The sequence below is a fragment of the Tympanuchus pallidicinctus genome, unplaced genomic scaffold (genome assembly GCF_026119805.1).
Source record: "Tympanuchus pallidicinctus isolate F22 unplaced genomic scaffold, pur_lepc_1.0 scaffold2, whole genome shotgun sequence".
NCBI lineage: Eukaryota > Metazoa > Chordata > Aves > Galliformes > Phasianidae > Tympanuchus > Tympanuchus pallidicinctus.
Window position 1 is genome coordinate 36705783 of NW_026294721.1, and position 18187 is coordinate 36723969.

The following is an 18187-nucleotide window of genomic DNA, read 5'->3' on the forward strand; positions in this document are numbered from 1 at the left end:
CAGCAAAAGCACCAAAATTGAAAACTTCTGGTGTCACAGATCCCAGACATGTCTTCATTTGACAGTACTATTATTTTTGATATTTTTTCCGTATGTGGTTTTAAAATCTTAGTATTCCACTTCTAACAGGTAGTAACAGAACCCCTGCTAATATGCTGGTGTCCTCCCTCTGTTGTTGTTTGAGGAGCAGGATGCCATCCATGACTGCTTAACAGTGATTTTCTGATTATGCCCTAACTGTGTGAAACTGCAGGATATGTTCACCTCTAACAGTGAGAGTTTTCCTTGGAAACTTTTTTTTCTTTTAGTCTGATACTTGTAAGAGAAATGTTTATACTGGGGAAAGATGTAATATCCGTTCTAGTCACCTCTCTTTATAAACAGGTATTTCTTTGTTTCTTTAAAAAAAAACGTTTGACATCTCCCCCAGTGCCTTCTGGGTTCAGATCATCTCATATAACACTAACATTTTGGTCCCACTCCTAATGTTTTTCCCTTTGCTTAGCTTTTCCTTGTATGCAGCCCATGGGGTATAAAGCTGAGTGAATGTGAAACTAGTGCGAGATGGGAGGCCTGAATCCCACCTGAGACCAGCTTATGTTACAAAGTTGATTTTAATTTCCTTTCAGTTCTGTGTTCTTCGAAAAGCATTTGCCATCCTTGTGCAACACCTGAAGTGTTTTATCACGCTCAGCCCTCTGGAAAGCTAGGGGCTGTGACTCAGGGCTGTGTTAGACATGCTCTGATACCCCTTGGGAGTTCCTAGCTTGGCTGCAGCAAACCAAAAAGCTGACAACAAGCTGACCCAAGTCCCTTCTCTAATATTTGTTAGCAACCTAAAGACTCTCTTAGCCAGCATAGCTCCTCAAAGATACTTTCCAGGCTAGGTCTGATAAGTTAACTATTTTTCTCTGGTAAATTACAGAACCGGTTGCAGAACAGGAAAGCTACAGAGCTTATTAGGAGGAAATCTGTGCAGTGGTGGCAGTGGCATGTTGTGTTGGCTCCAGGGCTCTCAGGAGGCACATTGGCTGCCTTAGTGGTGGATGGCCGCACTGGTGCCAAGTGCCACAGCTGGATGGGGGCATCCTGCCTGCATCTGCTGGAAAAGCTCAGCGCTCACTGGCTTAGAGCTAATCTGTCTTCAGCGATCACAAACGAGAGAGGTTTATTTTTTTAAGCTGTATTTTAAATGGCATTTTAGCAGGTGCTGGGGGCCTTCCCCACAACTGGAGGTGGTGGTGGCCAACAGCCAGCTCTCAGGGCTCCCACTGCTTCACTTCAGCCCCTATATCTGAGTGAATGGTTGTCTGTGTACAGGCCTTGTATCTCCTAGGCACAGCATCTTTGAAAAAGTAAAACATGATCTGACCTATTTTTTAATAATATTTCAGAAATAAAGCCTCTTGATGCAGAATTAAAAGGATGTCATAAAGAACACAACCGCTGATGACATTTATTACTTATTGCAACACAGGTGCTTGGTCTTGGTTTAATTATGTAGTGTCTTCTGCATTCTTACAGCATGTGTGACCATGTATACACATGGGTATATATGTATGTGAGCACATACATTGTAAATGCCTAGAAAGAAGGTGGTATATCACTTATTCTTTTTTAAAATATTGGAAGGTTTAACTAATATACTGGTTTATTTTTGTAATATATTTTGCTACATCTATTTAAACAATTTTTTTCTGTAAACTACAATGTTACCAGGGCTAATTGCCTCAATAAATAAATAAATAAACACTTAGAATACTTTGTCTTGCCTCTTTAGGTGTTTCGCATATTGGCACTTTCAAATTGGAGTTTTCTGTTTCTCAGTCCTTCTTTCCTGGCATCAAAGGACTGACAATGCTATTTTGAAGGAGTTGGTATGCACTGAATTTGTACTCATTTGATGGAGAGGATGTACAAATATAGACCAACTCTGTAAAATACGTAACTAAGTAATTTTTCACCCAAGATGGTGTAAGCATTCACTTGCAGGATGCTGGAAATTAAAATCTGCCTGACTAGAAAAGAATCTGGATGGATCTGGTTATCTTAGAAATGTTTATTCCAGATATCCACATTCTGTAAAATCTTTACAACCTCTGCAGTAGGTTAGTAAGTAACAAACCTCATGTGGTTTCTGAATACCAAGCAATTTTTTTGAAGGACTGATTCTTCAACTTGCATTTACTAATTTCATATGATTGAAAGTATTTTACATTCAGGTATTGAAATTGAAAATAAAAATCAGAATTATATTAAACATTAAAAAAAGTGTATCCCTATAAATTGAATAGAACTCTAGATTTTTTCCTTTCTCCAAATTTCTGGGAAGGACAAACAAAAGCTGTAATTATTTTTTTTTTTATTCAGCTCTTCAGGTGCTGGGAATGTAGCAGACCGTGTCTTGGCTCAGCTGTTGACGGAAATGGATGGGATAGAGCAGCTGAAGGACGTGACAATTTTGGCAGCTACAAACAGACCGGACATGATAGACAAGGTACGAATTGATACAGTGTTGAATGCACCGTTCTCTTGAGAAGGCCTGATTCTGGAATAATTCCGTTCTCTTTGTTTACTCTGCAAACTGTTGTCTAATAATTTTACGATGAGGGTAGAAGTTGGAAAATGGTGGCAAGGCAAAGGAATGGTTTAAACGTCCCTGGCATTTTTTTCCCTATACAAATGTTTTAACAGAAACAAAATGTTTTGTGATATCCCCCAGTGTCTGTTTCCTAGAAGAAATTATTCTTAAATTGAGCTCATTGAACTTGTGCAGCAACATTTCTGTCAAACTGCTTTTGTGGGTTTTGCTTCTGTTATGTTTGTTTATGCAAGAGTTTGCTGGACTGCTGGTTTCATTAGTTACTTCCTTTCAAAAGATTAAATATCTCCTCCGTGCTGTTTGCCTGCTGCCAGCAGTGGGGGTTCCAGCTGCGGACAGCACGGTTTCTCCTTAAGTCTTGCAGCAGCCTTGCTGGAGAGACAAGTATGTAAAACCAGAATGGTTGTAACACTTAAAGCAGAAAGCCTCCAAATGCAAAACAAACCCAGCAGCCCTCTACAAAATCCACTTTAAAAGTCTGCCACTGCTGTGTCTTCTCACAGCTAAGTGCAGTAGACGGACCAGTCTGAAGTGATTTCCTTTAAGATATGTTTCGTGGTGTTGGTGAGGTTTCTTTATTCTGCAGCTTTTCACCTTCACAGCATTTGTGAATTTGATGACAAGCTAATGAAATTTATTTTTCCTGGTCTTTTGGTAGGGTTTCTTAAAATATTTTCTTATTTTCAATGTTAACAAATTCTTACATTTAAAGATATTTCTGGAATAGTGTTTTTCTGTTTGTCTTGGAGCATTCAGGTAAAAATATGTATGAGGTGCAAGCTTTTAAAACAATATTAGTGTACACGTGAAGTTTTGAGGAAGAAAAAAAAAACCTTGTATTTTGGCTGCATAACACAGCTTCTTGCCTTTTGAACTGCCGGAAGCCACCCAGCTGATAGCAGCCTGATAAAGGCTTGCTTACAGCTTCCTTAAGGACTATCTATGCGTCTGCTAAGGCGAAGTAGAACTCGCAAAGTGTATTCAGCAAGAAGTGGTAAATCAGTGAAAAATACACTTATGCAAAACTGAGATTTTCCATAGATTTTAATTTTAGTCAGATTGATTTCAGCTTTCTTTGGTAACGCTCTTTGGCGTCGGACTAAGCTGAACTTGAAAAATTTTGATCGGTTGAACAGAAATTTCCTTTGGGATCAGTTCATTGTTTGGGTCACTCCGTCACCTGGCACTGTGCCTGGCACACCTGGGCATTCAATTCTCATGTCACTCTCCCTTTGCCTAGATTTCCCTTCCCTGTGAATGCTGTTTTCTTGTGGTTTGCGTTTTTATCTGAAATATTGGCATTTACCTGGGACAAAACTAGCGTGTGTTAAAGGGGCCACTCTGCAATACACAAAACACGTAGAACTGAAATTGCTAGATATATATGCACTATATCTCTGTCACTGATGCAGATCCAGCCCTAGTACCTGCAAGTTTTAATTTTAATCTGGAGGATAAAAAATTGGCATCTTCCTTGCATCTGAATTTCTGGGTGTGATGAGAGGAGATATTGATTCTGAAAAAATCTGTTTGTATATCTGCCTTTCCAGGAATCATTTATTTTAACTAAAAGCAGCCTTGAAGCCAAGAAATGATAGGGGGATAGCCCATCACTGAATAGGTGATACAGTCAGAGGAGAGATGGGCTTAAATGGAAATTAGCTAGGTTCTGCAACATCACTGATCCAGTACTTGCAGCATGTTGTGGAAACCCCACTTTCAACTCCAACTTTTTTTTCTTGCATTTACCAGCAACACCTGAATATTCTGTGTGTAGGGAACCATGCTAGCTACCACAGGCAAGATCTGTAGACACTGTGGTGGCTGAAAGGAAGAATATAATACATATATATCCTTATAGAGTATGAACTCCGATGGTAAAAGAAGAGAGGAAAAGCAGGACTAACAACACACTTGTGTTGAGATGGCAGCATTAGGCTGATGTATTCTAACTCCAAGTCAATCCTGACTAAGAGGTCTAAGTTCCATGAGACAGTGCTTCTCAGAATAGTGATCTGTGTGATTATAGGAATGTTATTAACTAGAAACTGTAGATTGATATTTTAGAGATTTTTAAAATGATTTCTGCGAAGATAGAAAAAAGTTCTGATAATTTTGTAGAAAGTGTTTGCTTGTAGAATAGCAGAGCAAAATTTCACCAGTCTGGAGAAAGTGTTTAAACTGTGATTTAAAGGGACTGGACAATCATGTTTGAGTTGGTGTAACTCACATCATGTTTCAGACAAACCAGGTAAGCTACACCAGGCTGTACACTTTTTCTTTCCTGGAGAGAGAAAGAAAAAAAAAAAAAAAAAAAAGATGGACACCAGAAAGTGTTTGTTCTGAACTTCAGTTAATTAGAATTCTCTATATGGATTTACAGTTCACTTAGTAATCACTGATGCCTTTGAAAATGTAAACTTTTATTAAATCAGTGTATTGGAAATAGTATTTCAGTAATATATGACGATAAATGAGTGTCCTGTTTGTGTAGGTGTATCATGACCATGCAGTAATTCTTAATGTGTGAACTTTACACGTTGTATAAAGGCACAAGGCAATCTTGTGTTCTTTACTTTGAAAACAGCACGTGGGAATATCGCATTTAAAGGTGTTGCCCTGTGCCTGGTGTGGATACGGTCATCCCTGCAAGCGCTACACTTTGCTGGCTTTGAGTACTGAATGATTTTGAATCAGTCTTTTATAGAGTTATGTTTAAGGGTGAACTTGTTTTGACTTGTTATAAATGTCTATTAGTAATATAGTTCCTCTAAGATGTCATTATTTTATTGAAATATTATTCCAGACTTATGTTGTGTGCCATGTTTAGGGCTACATAGCTACTTTGCATCCCATTCATGCTATGCTGGAAGTACTTTGGGATAATTTCCATTGAAGTAACGAAACAAAACCAGCATGTACCAATTTCACCCTACATATGATGGAGAAAGAGTGATTTCAGTTAGAAGTATTCTGGAACAAGATGTACTCTGGAACAAGATGTTCTGAACATACTTGGAAAGTGATACAGAAATAAAACATTGTGAGTCAGTAAGAATAGTAAAACTACCCTTTAATCTTGGTTTTCTATTTACTTTAGAGGTAGAATTGATGAGCAATAGTAGGAAAAATACTTGTAACTTTTGATGACTTCTCCACTCAAGAGTGATTTTTTTTCATGCCTGAAATATTTTACAGTAACTTCATGGAGCTGCTTGCAATTCAAAGCTTGCTGGTATTTTCCCACATATCAGTTGGCCTAACAAGAAATCTCACTCATCGCTACAAACCGCACATAATTTATTTTGAGCACTGTGTATATTTTGATTTGCTTGACATTAAGTGATCATTTCATATATGCATGGACGAGCTTTCCACTGTAGTCCAACAGATCTCCACAGAGAAAACCTAGATCAACTCAACAGGACTGCGTGTCCTTCTCTCTTGCACTGAAACCTGTATTTTCCTAAACTTCTAATGCTGACCTTAGTTCTTGGGTGAGGAAGGTGAATTTTTGTTGTTTCCTGCCCATGCTGATACCTTTTTCCTCTGCATTTCATCTCCAATAGCTAGGGTACACTTAAGGAAGAGAAACTGTCAGATCCCCAGGGACCTTGGTGAATGTTTCAGCACAGGAAGCAAGATGCCTGTTACTGTGGTATCTGATAGTTTTACCTCCTGCTGGGTCAAATTTGATTGTCAAACACATCGGCGATGGTGTAAAACACAAGGTGATAAGTGAAGGGATGGCTTGTGATATATAATGACATCCTGGTGCTCCTGACAGCTTCACTTGTCCTTATCATGGGGTGCAGAAAAGATGCATCGTCAAATATGCTATTTGCATAAGAATGACAGTATGTGATAGGACAAATGAAGATTAATGAGAGCCTGTGCTGTCAGTGTTACTCACTGTCTCTAAATTGATGATGGTCTGGATTGCATCGGTGTTCATGGGCTTCAAGAGTAGCTCAAACCAGAAGCTCTACTGATACTTAATACTGAATCTTTAAAAAATACTTTTTTAGTACAGTTTGGCTTCTAATCTTGAAGTATCTTGCGTGCTAGTATAAGAACATGTGTTCTGTGGATTGTACCAGTGCAGAGGATTTTTGCTGCCTCCTTTAGAACAGTTATATTGCTTTAAAAGCATCATACTCTCCAGCCTGCCTCCTTACCTTCTCTCTTCCACCCTTTCTTCCTTTACCCTGAAGTCTTCAGTCCACACTGTTCTGCAGAGAAGCTCAGTTGACTTCAGTGTCTTAACTGCCGGAGTTCAGCTTATTTCATTTAAGAACCATGTGGATATTGAGTTTTCTAGACTGCTTATAGGAACATAATAAAACTGCAGCCAATATTCGTCCTAGCAACTGCCAACTATGGGGAAATAGAATAAAACTTTTCTCCCCTGTGGTTCATTTGGGCTTTGGAGGAGTTCTCTTGGTCAGAGAAGTCAAACAGAGGTTTGACAAGTGAATTTGACCCTTAAAATGGTGATTACTGTGTGCAATTTTGGGACAACCTTAATTTAAAGTGGCTTGTTTTGATGAAAATAAAAAGTCCATGATAGAGCCATTTGGCAGAATCAGTAAAGAAATTATAATTTCTTGCCTGCAGCAAAAGTAAACAATCTTTCCTCTTTTAAAACATCAAAGTTCTGTCTTTCTGAAGGCTTATGGAAGAAATTCAAATATTTAGGTTTGCAGTTTTACAAGTTAAAAGAAATAGGAAAGAATCTGGCATATTTATTCATTATTGTCTGGAAATGAGTAGGTGCTGTTGTAAAGCAGGTGATACTAGATGCATGCTTAGCAGTCAGATGCAGTAGCATTAACTTAACTCATTACACATATTATATTGTTCTATTTGCGTATTTGTTTGTGTGTGATTTCCATTTTGGTCAGATAGGTTTTACCAGAGTGTCTTCATACAGCCTTGACTAGGTTCTATTTCAGGTTTTCCAAACGTAATGTAGGACTGGAGTTACAGGCCACACAGCCCACTAGTCATGTGCTCTGCTCCCCTCTGTGACCTCCAAATTTAATCAAAGGTCACAGAAAGCTCCAGGTTGGAAGAGGCCTTTGGGGATCTTCCAGTTCAACCTCATGCTTGCGCAGGGCCAACTTCAGTGTTAGGTGAGGTTGTTCCGGACTTGTCTTTATGTATCTCCATGAAGGAGTTTTCAGAGCCTCTCTGGGCACCTGCTTCATGTTTGACCATCCTCACCATGATTCTTTTTTTTCTTTGTATCTAGCAGTCTAGCTTCCCAAAACTTCTGCCTTCTTGTCCTGCTGCGTACTTCTGTGAAGCGTTTGTCTCCATCTCCTCTGAAAACCATTTTACTGCTCCCTGCTGCTTGTAAATATTTTTACCTGTTCATCCTACTCTATGTTGGGTTTGGTTTGATTGAGGATAAGCCACCCAAGTGTCTCTTAGCTTTGCAGTGATGTAATATGAGCTGAGTCCCAGACAGGAAACTGGGATACATCTCTGGCTGTTGCATCTCAGCATTGCTTCCACGCAGATTTTGTCCAATTTGGAAGACTGATGGCACAAGAGTAGGTACTTTTAGAAGGAGACAATGCTGGGACACTTAATGCCTTGTCTAAGTATTTTATGATAGCTGAATAAACTAGTACCAAGTAAGCACTGGTTAGAGTGAAATCATTTTGTTTATTTGGTTTCTCACTGTTAGGTTACTGGAGAGGAAATAGTCCAGTCTGGGGATCACAGGAGATAACAGACAAGTAATCTGTTAAACTGCTTGCCCTGTCTGATATTACATGACTGAAACCAATCTTCATTTGTGGATGGACTTTGTAGTTATCACTAGAATAGAACAGGTGGGAATGTGTTTCAGAATAGCAATCAAACCATGTAAATGCAATCACCATGCCTTTCCATACTGCTGAACCGTCAATTTTTTTTTTTTTTTTTAACATTTTTTACTTGAAATGCTGAAATGCCTCTCTGCTCGTCAAAAGGCACTCCTCATATTCTTCTAAAGCCCTGGGATTAAAAGCAGAGAGAGATTTTGTCTTGTGACTTTTTAGTCAGCCAGCACCTAGCGTGTTTACATCATTTTGCCCAGGTGCAAGTATGGTTCTTTGAAATAACAGAAGATGTGGGATTTCTTTTGAAGACAAGATTGTTCTGGAGCATATCATAAATTTTCAAAAAATTAGGCTTTAGGGAAAAATGATATCAAACTACATGCCATTGAAAAGAGGGTCTGACATTTTAAAATTGTTTCACAATCTTGGCACCTTCACATTTTCCATCAATTGGTTTTCTCTGGTATGTGTTTGGGTTTTTACCCTTTAATGCAGTTAAACTTGCAACTGTGACTAGGGCAAAGATGTGCTCTGGAAAGTAGCTGTTTCTCAGAGATCTAATTTTGCCATTATTAATAAAAGATGCTTACATTTTCAGGTGATTAAGAGCTTTCTAAGTTTATTTAAAAGAAGAAAAGCATAAGCAGGAGTAAAATGTTTTTAATGTTGCAAATTATTTTCATCTGTTATACTGAAAACACTGGGCAGACATTGTTGGCCAACACTGCTGTTTATTGGCCAGGATCTCCAAGTTGATGATTTGAGGCTGGATTGGATAGTGAACCCTGAGCTCCTCCAGCACCTTATCAACCTGTCTGAACGCAGAGTTAGTTTCTGTGTTCCCCATGAATGTACGTATATAATACTCTTTGAGTCGAGAACTGGGTTTTAAGATTCACCTGAAGCTCTCTCCTTCCTTCATCCCCACCCCCTTCCTTGCTGATGAAAACTTTGTTTTCTCATGAGTACAGCAAATAAAATATTTCCAGGTGTGCAAAAGTGATTTTTGTTTCCAGCATCGATTGTCAGAGTGTGGAGGCCTGAGTAGTAAATCAGCCTTAAGGCTGCTATGGTTTAAAAAAAAAATAAAATCTTAGTGGTGACAGCTGAAGAGCACAGTGACTTTTTCACTCAAGATTTATTACCTGCCTTTAATAAGGGGTTGGAGGGAAAACTTGCTGGGCTGCATATTTTCTCCTTTAACAGACACACCATAGGGCCAGGATAAATTGGCTTTATTTTGTCTGTGAAAACATAAAACCAAACAGCGTTTGTAAAAATATAATAGTTTTACTTCAAGTAGAACAGAAGTAAATATGCCTGTTCTTATTCTTTATAACAGAAGGCATTCCTTACATTGATTCGTTCATGTAGTGTAGCATCACTAATACTTTCATAAACTCTGCGACACGTGCCAGAAAACTTATTTGAAGGTATCAAAGCAGACATATTTGGAAATACAGCATATATACAAATTTGGAAAAGTACAAAGATGGCAGAGTAATGGCCAGAGTTTGTTTTTATTCCCATGTCCTATCCTCATAAAATACCAATGAAGGCACCATGTGTCAGAAAACCTCCAAACTATTAAAAGTGGGAAATTTGAGAGGCTTATCAGAGTGTTATTTGCACCACACCATGCAGCAGTTTAGTGAGTCTGTAATTGAGATACCACGTTGGTGTCTCCACGTTGGGGTTGGTTTTGTTTGCCTTTTCTTCATTTGTTTTTTTTTTTTTGGGTGTGAGGTTTTTTCTGTGTGTGTGTGTAACATGAAAGTGACACTGTTTGTAAGAGAACATGAGAACATACGCTTGGGTGTTAAGATGAATCATGCCTCTAGAAGTGAAGTGAATTTAAGGAGTACCTGTAGCACTGGGTTAGGTCAACTGAATTCTTCATGTGGGTTTAGAGGCAAACATAGCACCTTCATCTAGAGAATGAATAGTAATTTTATTATTAAGTTTCTTGTACCTGTACAGTAAGTTTTAACCCCTAAAACTTTTGTCTGCTTGTTGAAACACAATGTTTAGCTTCCTACTTGAATTACTTGAGAACAGCCTATGTGATGCTAACTTCTGCCTACTAAATCCTTCCAGCTCAATCTTTCCCATTTGTATGAAGCGTCAGGCCGTGCAGAGGAGCGGTGCAGCTGGGTTGCATATGGCTTGCCTCAGTTCCTCCAGGAGCACCCTCAGGAGCTATCAGAGCCTTAGGGATGTGTAGCTAGAGATGCACTACTTCATGGCAGATGAAAAACGCACAGCAAGGTACATTTCACAGTCGCTGTGTTATATGGCATGAATCTTTTCATATGTGATAAACTTCACTAGGGTAACGATAACAGTTAAGGATGAGACATTTCAAAAGGACTTGATTTTTAAGGGCATGATTCTAGTTAATGTGGTGCTGTGAGCTACATAACGAGAGAAATGCCCAGTCAGGATACTTGCCCAGTAGCCATAAATACATTTAGGGTTTGGTTTGCAACTGGTCTTTTGCTTAGTCTCTGTGGATGCAAAATGTGCAGAATATATGAAGTGCTTTTGTGAACACTGTATTAAAATAGCATTGTAGAGACTGTTGTGCTTGTTGAACACCCATGACTTCAGAAATGCCATAGGTAAGATTGCGTGTACAATCTTAATTCATTGTTCTTTGTGCATATGAATCATCGTGCAGTCCTTAACTCTGTTAATGAAAGTGGTATTCATTGTGCATGATTAATTAAATTGCACTAATTTAGTAAATTATTTTTACAATTCATTATGATCACCTTTAATTACCCTAATACCTACATTTCCTTATTTTTAAGAGCTCTGATTTACAGTGTTTGAAATCAGATTAATAATTACCAGTTTCTGGTGTGAGAGTCTGGAACCCATGGTGTAGTGTCATGTTGATATCTTCATGGTTATCAGCTGTACGGGAGCCTCTAGATTTGTTGTGGAAAACTTGGTTGCTTGAAGTAAGTGGTAAATTGACAACACTGTTCAACTACTTTGCTGTTCTTTGTGGGATGTTTTGTCTTTTCTCTTTTTACAATATGAGAAAGACTGGGAGCTGTTGGAGAGGGTCCAGAGGAGGGCCACAAAGATGATCAGAGGGCTGGAGCATCTCCCTTACAAAGACAGGCTGAGAGAGCTGGGCTTGTCCAGCCTGGAGAAAAGAAGGGTATGGGGTGACCTCATTGTAGCCTTTAGGTACTGAAGTACCTAAAGGGAGCCTATAAACAGGATGGGAGTCAACTCTTTGAAGGGGTAGATAACTGCAGGACAAAGGGAAATGGTTTTAAGTTGAAGGAGGGAAAAGTTAGGTTGGCTATCAAGGGGAAGTTTTTTACTACGAGGGTGCTGAGGTGCTGGAACAGGCTGCCCAGAGAGGTTGTGGATGCCCCGTCCCTGGAGGTGTTCAAGGCCAGATTGGATGGGGCCCTGGGCAGCCTGGTCTAGTATTAAATAGGGAGGTTGGTGGCCCTGCATGTGGCAGGGGGGTTGGAGATTTATGATCCTTGAGGTCCCTTCTAACCCAAGCCATTCTGTGGTTCTATTCTTTACCCAGTATCCTCTTGGTCTGCATTTTCTTTGTCTCCTGATTTCTTCATCTTTGGCAAACCTAATTCAGTATCATCCTTGTTCTTAGTCTATTTGCTCTACTCATGTTTTTTTTTTTCCCTCTGTGCTTGGATGCATTTTGCTTTTCACAATTTTTTTCTCCCAAGCTCAGTAAAATCATTTTCTCAGTCATCCAAATCTCCCCAACTTTTTATCTTCGCCTGCCTGCCCAGCCAGCATTTCCCGCTTCTCTTTGCCTTCTGGGATCCTGTATCTAGAATTTTTCTTAATGACCGTGGATTTTGCTGCAGAGTCCAGATTCCTGACTTCAGTGTGTTCATTCTCCATATCTGGCTCTTGTTCCTTCCAGAATCTGTTCTGGTATCCTCTTTCATCTCCTCCTGCTTGACTAGACTCAGATTATTCCACTGAGAGGAGAGGTTGTTTTCCTGCTGTGACTTTGGTAGTCTGGATTCAGCAGGAACATGCAGACTCCTCAAATCTTGGTAGTTTCAATCTTTGAAAATGTATCTGTTAAATATCAAGAAGAATCACTGAGTTTTTCTAACTAAGAAGTTTCAAATCCTAGCGTGGTCAGATCTCAAGACTTTCCTCCAAAGGTTAGGGTGAAGTCATTTTATTAGTTTTTTTAAATTGTAAACAAAGCAACATATTTTTCCTAGTCTCCTTTTCATGCAACAGCTGAAATGTTTTGACTGGAATGTTACAAAACAAATCAGTTGAAGGCAGACAGCCAGCTTGGAAAGTACAAGAAGGTCAAAGCTCAGAATAGAATAAACTACCAAATGCCTCATCTTATAGAAGTCACTCAGCATTTTACATTATAATAAGTGCAGATACTTATCTCCCTCCTAATAGAGTGAAGGATGTTTCAGTAAAAATGGAAGTCATGGTGAAACAGAAAGCTGAGGATTGTCTGTGCCACTGGTTAGTGTGGATCATACCTCAGTACACCTTGCAACGGTGCTGGGAGAGAGAAGTGTGAGGGATCAGTGTATGGTTTCTTTGTTTGCTTGTATGTAGAAAGGAGGTGACCTTTTAAATTTTACTTTTAGAAAACCTCTGAACGTAGGAGTTTTGTAATGGGCAAGTTGGAATAGGATCAATCTTTCCATGTTAGTAAAAGACACCCAAGACGTATTGAATGCAGCTCGTTAGTTGATACGCACTTGTTTCTCAGTAAGGATGAGTAAGCTTTTGCTTAAGGTTCTTTAGGAGTGTTGGATGTAGTCACTGTCTGTTCAGTTTATTAGTAGTGTTGTCTTTGTGAGATTTCTGTGGGCAGAATAAGACTTCATTGAAGAGTTCATACTAGTTGATTATTCTTTTTTTCTCATTGAAAGAGCTCCAACTTTACATTTTGTTTGTTCTAGCAGTGATAAAAGTTGGATACCTTGCACATCTAGTATATGCTCTGCTTATGCACTGGTAAAAATAGCATTCAAGTGCAGTGCAGGTATCAATAAAGAAAATGGAGTTGTTCGAGAAAACCAGGTTCTTAGTTGTTTAAAAAAAGTCTTAACATCAAACTGAATGAAGGCAGTACTATAATCAAAATGGAAACAATCTGGGAGTTGTTGATTTATAATATATCATTTTTATAAGGTACGTGGAGGGATTGTTATGCATACCTGCAGGAGCAGAAAACCAGGGCTCTTTTCACAGTACTGTCTCTTGTGATCAGTGCAGGCTTAGTGTATGACTTTGTAGGTCACCAGAATACCTCAGGATTACATGTTTAATAACAAAAGTTTATTTGAAGCTCTCTGTGATTTGATGTATATACAACTATAAAAACTTGCTCAGAATCTCAACAAATTCTCAAATTTTTTGAATGATCTAGAAAAGCGTGTAGGCTATAAGGCCTTTGAATCTAATTGAGAGAGAAATGTCTGAAAGTCAGGTGAGTATTTTGATTCAGCGGTGCTGGGCAGTGGTAGACAGGCCTTCTCTCAGCAGTTCTAAAAATCTGAGGTGACTGCCTCTTTTGGGGCTTGTGTCTGTTACTCGTTCTTACTGAGCTGAAGAATTTAATTAAACAGGGTGTAGTTACTTTTTCCTTTGTTGTAAATGAAAGTACACTCCCTCCATGGCGAATTAAGCGTTGTGTTACAGAGAAGCATGTTTGTTCCAGATGTACAGAGAAGAGTTTAAAACAGCCCTCATTTAATTGTGTTTCATACATGCTTTATAGCAGTGTTCCAATTGCTGTCTAGAACATCTTCCAAATTTTCAGTTGCCTGTCAGATGGTGAAGAAGATGTTTTTGGTAACTGTTCCTTTGTTCTGATGGTAACATAACGCTGACAGCTCCTGCTTTGGATTGTTTCTATCTTGCAAACCTAAAAATGAACTTCTTCACTTTTTCTAGCCACTACTTCAAACAGGATGCGTATTCAATTTTCCCATTAATATCCTCGCTCACAGTTATAATTCCAGCATACATATTATATTACTTAAAGAAAAATCTGTTATGAAATTAAATGCATATGTTAAATTTACACTGGTACTACTGTTATCTTTTCTCTGTAACCTCAGACCAACATCTGTAAGTTTGTGGAATAAGTCTTTTCCACTCCCTTACCCCTCCATTTCTGTTTTTCCCTCACATCTGCTTTGTTTTTTCCTGCAAAGGGAGTTCTGCTTTGGAAAGTATGTTTGGAAACTGGGCTGGCAGGATGATAGAAAAGGATGACGGAACTTGTATCAACGCCATTAGAGGGTGCCTTTTTTTTTTTTTTTTTTTTTTTTTTCTGGTGAAAACAAAGAGCATTAATAAAGTATGAAGATAAATAAACAGAGGTAAATAAACCTGTTGAAACATTGGACTATTTCATCAGGGGGTTGCAGCTTTATGTAAGTGTATGAATACACTTCTGTGTTTCTTGCCAGAGCATAACTTTCCAAAACCCTAATATGAGAAAGGAGGGCAACTTATGTAGCTTTCACTTCACAGATGGGAGAAGAGGTTAAAGTGAGACAAAACTGTAGGGCTCTCATTAATGTGTCATAGGTAAGTTTTAAAAAGAAAGAATTCTTTGGATATTTTAGAACCTGTATGTAAGCTCAGCTGATGACAATTTTTCATAATTTTTCATGATTTCCCTTATGTACACCCTTCCACCGTGCTATGAAGCAATGTAATCTTGTTGAAAGAACTGACTTCTGCAAAAATGAGTGGGTGAACAAGGTGATCCTATGCAAAATGAGAAGAAAGGCAACTATTCCTTAAACCAAATATGTTTTATGACTTTCTATCCCTCTCTGAAATTTTTCCCAGTCTACTATATCCTTTTAGAGAGAAAAGAATTGGGATTGCACACAGTATTCAAGGTGCTGGTGAAACATGGATTTGCATGTGTGCATAATGGTGCTTTCTGTTTTGTTCTTTACACTGTTATTAGCAGTTTGCAATTTTGAACACTTAATTTGCTTGTTTGACTGCTGCCAAGCACAGAGCTCAAGTTTTCATGACTGTCTATTAAAATTAGAAAGTCTGCCTCTTAAGTGGTAATTGTTCATCTCAGAACTCATGCTTTGATATATGAACAACTGAGTTTCCCATGTTCATAATTTTGCGTTTGCTTTCACTGAATATTGCCTATTTGCTAAGGCTTCTGAAATCCTTACAGAGTTCTTTACCCTCAGTGTTCATCCTCGTATAGCTGTACTACTGGAAGTCATGGCTCCTATATTACGTCATTTCTTTGGTACTAAGTGTCATAAACAAAATGTAAATTTTATACAGGAGAAATAGATGAGATTAAGGGGTCTGTAGTGTGTCACAATAGAGAGGTAACATAGGAAAGGCTTCTACCCTGACGCTGTGTGCTGCTACCTGATGGCAGATCCTGACAAGCACAGTTAGACTTGCTGAAAACAGAAGAATGAGAGATAAAGCATCCCACAATACCGTGAACCTAGAGAATTTGAATTCATTTACCTTGTTTCACATGGATTCTGAGAAGGAAGAGGAAGAAGGAGAAGAAGACTGTCTTCATACTGCAGTGTATCTTGTTCACTGTATAGAGAGCATGAGCATGCCTGTCTTTTCATTAAAATGGCAGTAGTGAAACAGGCAGACACTGGGGACAATTAGTTGGTATGAAAAAAAAGCATGCAGAAAAATGCTGAATGCCATCCCAGTTTGAGGGGACTGATAATGGCACAGAAAATGAAGGTTAGCACAGGGTTAGGCCTTGTAGATAGAGAGCGTGTATGTAAGATTGCAGGTAGCGTAACTCTGCTCTAGAAGTTTGTTTTTCTTAGCTGTGACTATTTTCTGCAGAAGTCACCAAGCAAGAAGGGGCAGTGTTAGCCAGTTTGCAAGGCAAGTCTTATTCCATTACTTAACAGGGAGGCACGTGAGATATGTAATCAAGAACACACGCCAGGGTGTGTGTGTTCATCAGTCAACATGTGAGGTGTGTGTAATTGGCAAACACGCACCTTGGAGCATGTTACTACACTTATAAAATGGCCATTTATTTTAGTTTTTATTAAGAAATGTAAGTATTTTGTGCAAACTTAAAAAAAATTCTCCTGATTTTTTTTTTTTTCTAAATGAAACCCCGTTTTTTCATACATTTCATTTTGAACTATGTTCAATGCCTGTTTTAGTGTTTAAGTACCATTTTGATCTGATATTCTGTGTTGTCTTCATGCACTAATGATGCCAGTAGAGTGTAGGTGTGAGGAAATGTAACTGGCTTTGTCCTAGATTTCCTCATTGGTTCTTTTTTGTTGTGATCTTTTGAGCTTCCCTGCTTTGACTTAAAAGCAATGTAGTCCCCAGGGAAGCTAGAGTACAAACCTTAAATTTTGTCTTCACTGGATGTTGCTCTTAACAGCCTGGGTTCCTGCGGCAGACATTGAGAGAAGCACTTGATTTTATTTCTTTTATTGGAAAGTCTATCTTATCAGTACCAGCAAGTGCAAAATAACAGTTCTTTTGTTGTTTGGAAAATAACTATTGGAGTATTTTTGTCTTGTTCGTGTGCATTTTAGTGTCAGAATGTAAACTTAGCACAGCAACAGTGAAATATTTTGTGATACTGCTTCAAGTGCCTACTCTCCAGAGGAAAAAAAAAAGAAAAATGGAACAGTGCAAGGAGTGAGATGTGAAGTGGAAACAGATTGTGCACCTTGCTGCAATCATGGCTTGTATAGTAGCTGTAGAAGAACAGCACCTTCTTATTGAAGACCTCTGTATTGTTTGTGTGTTGGAATGCAGAAGTGACCACCATAGTGGTGAGAACAAGGTGGCATAGCTGTAGCTGCTGTGGAGACTGTAACTGAGGCATTAGGTGCTGTTGTGTCACTGCTTCTTAAGAAAATTGCTGGTTAACATTCACAGGAGACAAAATCCCTCCCTACTCTGTGACTGTGCAATCCTTTTGCATCCAAGGAGTTTTCAGTTATGACTGAAGTTTCCAGGCATACTTTTAAGGAGTTGCTTTTCTTTCCAGAGGACTGAGCATGAAAAGGAAACTGAAGCACTGAAGGTCCTACATTGTGTGCACGATTTGTACTAGATCATTTGCAAGCTTTGTAAAGAAATGGAGATCTGTTCTGTCTTTGTTTTGAACATGAAAACAAAATACATTTCACATAAGATGCCTTTTCACAAATAAAGAAATTGTTTAAGCACACACTTTTTCCACAACAAAGTTGTATTTTAATGTGATCTGCCAGCAATGTTGTGACATAACACAAACAATGTAAGTTTTGAAAGAAGGCAAAATATAAGTTGGACCATTAGCCTTCTGAGACACTGAATACATTTTAAATGAAATTGTTTTAATTAGTACTGTTCTAAGAGAATAGAAATTGTGGTTTCATTGAGAATTACCAGAATTTGTGTACCTGGCGTGCCACCTGAACTTTCTGGGCTTGTACAAAAATCTAAACTCATTATTCAAATGTCAGCCTGTTTTTGTGGTGAGATTTCCATGAGCTTACTTTTTATTCAGGTGGATCTGATTCTCATAAAAATACTGATACAAAAGATCTTAACTTGTAACTTGATTTGTTGGAACTCCTTCAGTCCCTGCTCCAACCTTTGTAGCTGTTTTCCCATAGGACAAAGAATGCATCTTTTTTTTTTTTCCCAACACTGGGATCATTTACCTTTTGCTCTAAGGCTAAGGAAATATATGCATGTTTACAGAATTGGAGCT

General features: G+C 38.6%; 1 protein-coding gene across 4 annotated transcripts in view; it reads left to right on the forward strand.

Annotated features, from left to right (window-relative positions):
• The window catches only part of SPATA5 (spermatogenesis associated 5), a 179952-nt gene that overhangs the window by 48508 nt on the left and 113257 nt on the right, over positions 1-18187 (forward strand). For all 4 annotated transcript variants that reach the window (XM_052682667.1, XM_052682666.1, XM_052682665.1 and 1 more), the window contains one exon: positions 2371-2497. In XM_052682667.1, coding sequence (XP_052538627.1) covers positions 2371-2497 — 127 coding nt within the window. The remainder of the gene's footprint in view (positions 1-2370; positions 2498-18187) is intronic.